Source organism: Molossus molossus, unplaced genomic scaffold (genome assembly GCF_014108415.1).
Source record: "Molossus molossus isolate mMolMol1 unplaced genomic scaffold, mMolMol1.p scaffold_m16_p_4, whole genome shotgun sequence".
Taxonomy (NCBI): Eukaryota; Metazoa; Chordata; class Mammalia; order Chiroptera; family Molossidae; genus Molossus; species Molossus molossus.
The window spans coordinates 41,803,923-41,809,834 of record NW_023425377.1 but is presented as its reverse complement, the minus strand read 5'-3'; the positions used below and the strand labels follow the sequence as shown (position 1 = coordinate 41,809,834).

The 5,912-nt window shown below is 56.4% G+C and overlaps 1 protein-coding gene across 1 annotated transcript; it reads left to right on the top strand.

Annotated features, from left to right (window-relative positions):
• The first annotated feature begins 211 nt into the window (after window positions 1–211).
• Window positions 212–2,157, top strand: IL13 (interleukin 13). Its single transcript, XM_036241903.1, has 4 exons — window positions 212–336; window positions 1,332–1,389; window positions 1,642–1,746; window positions 2,050–2,157. Exons 1-4 carry the CDS (start codon window positions 212–214, stop codon window positions 2,155–2,157), a joined length of 396 nt encoding a protein of 131 aa, XP_036097796.1.
• The last annotated feature ends 3,755 nt before the right edge of the window (window positions 2,158–5,912 follow it).

Here is a 5,912-nt window from a genome sequence, read left to right as displayed (position 1 = left end):
CCTTTATGTGACGCTGGATTTTCCACAAAGTAAAATCAAGATGAGTAAAGATGTGGTTTCTAGATAGTGCCCGACAAAGCGGAGACCAGGGTGTGAAGCGTCACCACTTGGGCCTATAAAAGCTGCCACAAGAGACCAAGGCCACAAGCCACTCAGCCCAGGCCAGTCTACGTGTCTGCTTCGGGCTCCTCCTGCATTGGCTCTGGGCTCCATGGCGCTCTGGTTGACTTTGGTCGTTGTTCTCACCTGCTTTGGCAGTTTCGCCTCCCCAGGCCCTGTGCCCTCCTTCACGGTCCTCAAGGAGCTCATTCAGGAGCTGGACAACGTCACCCAGAAGGTGAGTACCCTCTGGCCAGGGTCCCAGCTCTGAGGGTGCTGGGTGGTTGACTCTTGGGAAGTGCATCGGTCATGAAGGCTGGGCCTGGTGCTAAGATGCCTGGCGGTCGGGAAGAAGCCCATGGACCAGGGGCCAGGTCACGAGGAAGAGAGAGGAGTTAGGCTGGAGATGCAGCAATATGAATGGACCTGTGAAGGGACCTGGCAGAGCCCCAGGGACCACCTGTTCCTCTGGCCTGGCCCTGCCCGCCCTGGCATGCCCCTGCTCAGCCGTTCCTGAACAGGGAAAAGCAGAGAAGGGCCAGTGCCCACTTAGAACCATTTGGCATTTGCCAGTGGAATTTGAATGCAGTGAAGGAGCCACTATTCATAGCATCCTAGTGAAGCCCATTCCTCTGGAAAGGTTCCCAGCTCCTCTCCCCAGTGGTGGCAGCGCACACGTTCTGAGCACTGATGACGTACCAGGCCTGGTACTGGGTGCTTGCCTCTCATTTCATCACTGTCAACCGCCTCAAGAGGCAGATAATGATGACCCAGTTTTATTGATTGAGCCTCAGTGAAGTTAATTCACAAAAGCCAGATTGAAACCAGGCCTGGGCAACCCCAGAGTGTGCATGCTCTGAACTGTGGTGTCCCCCAGATCAGAAGGCAGGATTCCCATCTGCTTGGCCTGGCCACACTGCCCCTCACCTGCCTCTGCCCTGGTCCTTCCCTACAGGCCTCCACTGACCGACTTGGTGTCCCTGCCTTCTTACCCTGGCTATGGCAAGACTCATACAAGGCTTGTCCCTTAGTGTTTGCGTCATTCAGTTTTTCTCTCAGCTCAAAGACCCCTGGAGAATGGGTCTTCCTGACTGTGCAGAGAAGAAAATGAGGTTCAGGAACATTGAGGGGGCCAGGTCTGCCTCAGGGCAACACTGGGGGTGCTTGTGGAGCCTGATCCCTGCAGAAACCTGGGACCCCCGCCAGCTCTCGGCTAATTGTCTTTTGTTCCCTCAGGTCCACCTCTGCAATGGCAGCATGGTGTGGAATGTCAACCTGACAGATGGCTCGGTAAGGAACCCGGTAAGGACCCCTTGGACACTGGAACCCCAAGGCCTTGGGCTTGTCTTCTCTGAGCCTCGCCCACAGGGCTGGGGGTTCTAAGCACACTTAAGGAGCTACTCTCTCCCTCCCCACCACCCAGGCCCCACCTCCACCAGACCGCTCAGTACCCCTCCCCCTGCAAACTCACTGAAGGTGTCGCCCAAGCCCTGAGGCTGGGGGCACCCATAGGGCCTGACACCAGCATTCTCTTCCCTGCAGTACTGTGCAGTCCTGGAATCACTGATGAACATCTCTGATTGCCGCGCCATCTATAGAACCCAGAGGCTGCTGAATGCATTCTGCCCTGAGAAGCCCTCAGCCAGGGTAAGGCCCCTGCCCCATACCCTACCCTGCGCCCCTCCTGCCAGCCCTGGGCTCGCCCCAGAAGCCTCAGGGGAACCTGGCTGAGCAGCTGAGCATGCATCGACGTGGGAGATGGGGGGTGGGTAGTGCGGGGTGGCGTCACTGTTGGCGGCAGAGATATGGCCTTTGGGAGTAAGGACAGTACCCACCTCGTGGGGTCTTCTCTGAGGATTCAACCTGCCTGACCCCAGAGCTGCTGGTGGATGCTGGCCATCCTTGCTCTGGCAGCGCCCCACTAACGCAGTGGCCTCTTTGTCACCGCAGCAGCCTTCCAAGCAGCTCGTCCGAGACACCAAAGTTGAAGTGATCCAGCTGGCCAAAGGCCTGCTCCAACAGTTAAGAAAAACTGCTCGCTACGGAAAGTTCGACTGAAGGCATTCACCGCGAACCGCCGGCACCTTGCCAGCAGAGGCGGCACGTGGCAGCTGCAGCTTCATTGTCAGAATTTCTTGGGGAGATGGGGCAGAGGGTGAGGGTGGGGGGTAACATTTCCTTAGCCTAGACCTCAGCCTGAGCTGCCTGCCTTGAGCGCCCCGACCCAGCGGCCCCTTGCCTTCGTACCCGGGCTCGGGGCTCCATATGGGGGCCTCCTCGGCTGGGGCTCCAAGCTCAGTGGAGGAAGGTAAAACTATGGCACCACATGCCCTCCCTGCCTTAGGGCAAACTGTAGCATTACAGTGGGTGCCGTCCTTGCCAAAATGTGGGAGAGGGACCTGCTTCACAGAGGGGCAAATGAGGCAGAGAGCAGCTCAGGTATATTCTTCTTGGCCTTATTTATTACTGTGTGTTATTTAAACAACTGTGTTTGTCTGTGCCGGGGATAGGGAGGGACTGTCGCTGCCAGAACTTGGAGCCAAGGGCACGGAAACTTGGCTCCAGCACTAAAGCAGCGGCAGTTCGGAGCCCTGGAAATAAGTACTGTGTGCAAAATCCTGCTACCTCACTGGGGCCTGGGGCTGGGGCTTGTCTGCCAGCAGCAGTCAGCCCCCAGCCAAGGAGTAATTTATTGTTTTTCCTTGTATTTAAAGTTAAATATTAAAATATGTTATCAGAGTTAATAATATATACAAGAGTAACCTAGAACACTGTGTGTGGTACATGTGGACTTGGGGAGAGGGCGCCGAATACGTCTTTTCACTGCCTTTGTCAAACTGGAAGCCAGAATAAAGATGGTGACAAGAGACCTCATGGTGTTTGCCTTTTATTTTGCTTTGGGAATGGGGGCCTTTGCTCCTAAGACTGTGGAGCTCTTCTGGAGGCCAGTTGGAGGAGGGGCCTAGGATGGAGCAAAGGGGGAGCAAGGGGCAAGACAAGAGGCTGAAAGAAAGTGGGCAAGCCCCTGGGGGGAGGCCCTGGCCTGCAGGAAGTCCCCACCCGCCACCTGCAGGGAGCGGGGAAAGCTGGGCCAGGATGTCAGGGTTCAGGGAGGGCGTCTGGAGCAGACAGAGACCTCAGAAGTCACCTTATGATCACAGCTCTTGATGAGCGGCTAGCCTGTGCCTGGTACTACCCGCACACTCCCCTGTGTCTTCCTCACAACCTGTCTGAGGCTCAGAGAAGAGAAGGTGGCTTGCTCAAGGTCACATGAAGAGTGAAGCCAGGATATGAACCCAAAACTCACTCCAACTCCACTTTCAACACTGCCTCCCTCTGTCCAAGTGTCATCTGGCCTGAAAGCATGACCTTGATACTATTTCCATCAACCTGTTTGGGCACCTCCCCTGATGGGAAGCTCACTACCTACTTTCGGGGGACAGCCCATTCAATGTCTAAACACTTAGCATCAGAGAGTACACACTCACCACCTCTGTGAAGGAAGGCATACCAGTTGACTTGTGGCCCCTGGACTGTGGAGCCGCTGAAGTGGAGAGCCAGGGACATGGGGTCCTGGTCAGATGGCTCCTCCAAGCAGGTCTTTCTGCCCCTCCCTTGGCCTAGGCCAAGCAGCAGCAGGCTTCAGCAAGACGTGGCTGGCGGCTGGGCATGTCCATCTTCAGTGGTTTCCACTGCGAACCTTTGGGAGGTGCCCAGAGCAGAGGGCTGCCCCAGAAGGACAGGATGCCTTCGCAGTAGGTGGTAGATCATCGGAGACCAGTCTTATACTCTGAGTGGAAGCCAGGTGCCTTCCCTGGGGAGCCCAGAGCCCTGTGTGAACGTGTACAGTGATGTTCAGAAGTCAGTGCCGGCAGCCACCCAGGAGCAGCGAGAGCTCCTGCCTGCAGCAGAGGTCATGGCAGGACTTGTCCAGGGGGAGGATGACCACCACAGACTGCAGTGGGACGGACCCTCACTTGTTCCCAGGCAGAGGTGAAGGAAGAAGTCATAACTGATGGGGCAGGAAGCTAGGGATGCTTGGCCCAGAGAGGGAAGACCTGGGGAGGAGACATGGGAACTGAGTGTCCCATGGGTCCAGAGCAGGGACTGGGCTGGTCTCTGTGGTCCCGAGGGGTCCCAGAATCTCTTCAGTCCACTGCATTTGCTAAGAACTGCCTGTGGCCTGCACTGCACCCGCCTTCTGGGTGGGTGGTGACCACATGCACTGAAGGCTGAGCGCCAGCAAGGTGCCTTTAGACAGTGGAGGGTCTGAGGAGGGTGCTTTACCCTGAGAGGATGGGAGATCCCGCTATCCCGCCCCATCCAGAGATTCAAGAATTTTAAGGTTAGAAGGATATTTACGGAAGGTTAATTTTTAATTTTTTTTCTTTTCCTTACCCGAGGATATTTTTCCATTGCTTTCTAGATAAAGTGGAAGGAAGAGACAGAGAGAGAGAGAGAAACATCGACATGACAGAGACACACTGATTGGTTGCCGCTTGCACAACTCCCTCCGGGGCCAGGGATCAAACCTGCAACCCAGGTATGTGCCCTTGATAGGGAATCAAACCTGAGACCCTTCGGTCCGTGGGCCAATGCTCTAACCACTGAGCCAAACCGGCCAGGGTGGAAGATTAATTGTTTAAATATAAAACTTAGCCATCTGTCTGTTGAGAGCACCACTTTGACACACGTCCTCTCTGTCTAACCGAGGCACTGGCCTGTCTGTCCATCAGGAAGATGGAAGGTCTTCTGGTGAGATTCTGTGTGACTCTCCCAAGAACAAAGATTGGAACTGAGGCTGGTGTCAGGGAGGGTCCCTTAGGGTTTTCCAAAGCTCTATTCCAAGCCCTGCCGTCAGAGCGTTGGTTCCACGCTGGGTGTAGTCGGTAGGGCCACCAGGCCCCACCACTAGGGGTCCATAGCGTGCCACTTCCTCAGCCACCCACAGCTCCCTGCCCACACCTCTGAGGCCTCTCCTCACAGGGGCCTGTGGTCAGCAGCGGTGTGCTGTGAGTCAGAGTCAGAGCCGGCTCTGGGGCCTCCAGGGATGACAGATGCCTCACAGAGCCACACGGCCAAGCCACCTCTGGGGACGACAGGGAGTGGGGCTCAATCAGAAATGAGAGAGAGAGAAGAAAAGAAGAAAGAATAAGAAGGTCTGTGTCAGCCACTGTGGCTGGGGCACCAGCACCTGGGCCAGGGCCCTGGGGCAGTTGCTGAGTTTTCTCTGCTCACATCCTCTTGCTTCTTTCCTGCGTGAGGCAAGGGCAAGGCCCAGAGAGAAAGGGGACAGGGAAGGGACAGGGAAGACAGAGTGCTTAGTGAGTGGGAGGGAGATGCTGATCATGGGGCCCAGGAAGGGGAGCCCCCGGACCCCAGGAACCCCAAGCCTAGGAGGTTTCACGGGAAGAGGAGCTGGGACGCAAGTGAGAAGCGAGATACGTGTGAGTTTCCAGTGGTGTTGGCACCAGGCACCTCTGTCTGCGGCTCGGATGAGATGTCAGGGGCTCTCCAGGGGCGGCCCTCTGACCGCTCAAGACCTGGGAGGGGTGGACCCGCGTCCCGTTTCCGTGTGACCCAGCAGCTTGGAGGCTGGGCTTTATCAAGTCTATCAGCTTATCACTTTTTCATTATGATGAAACAGGGAAGTGTCTTTTGCTTACGATCGTAATCCAGCTGGTCAGTCTGAGCAAAGTAAAAAACCGTTCCTCCCTTCAGCTGACTCGGTCTGAGAGGCCCCGCCGAGCCCAGGCTGGCTGTGTCGGGGGCTGCCCCGGCCTGGGGCTCTCTGGCCAGCCAGCCAGCCTTCC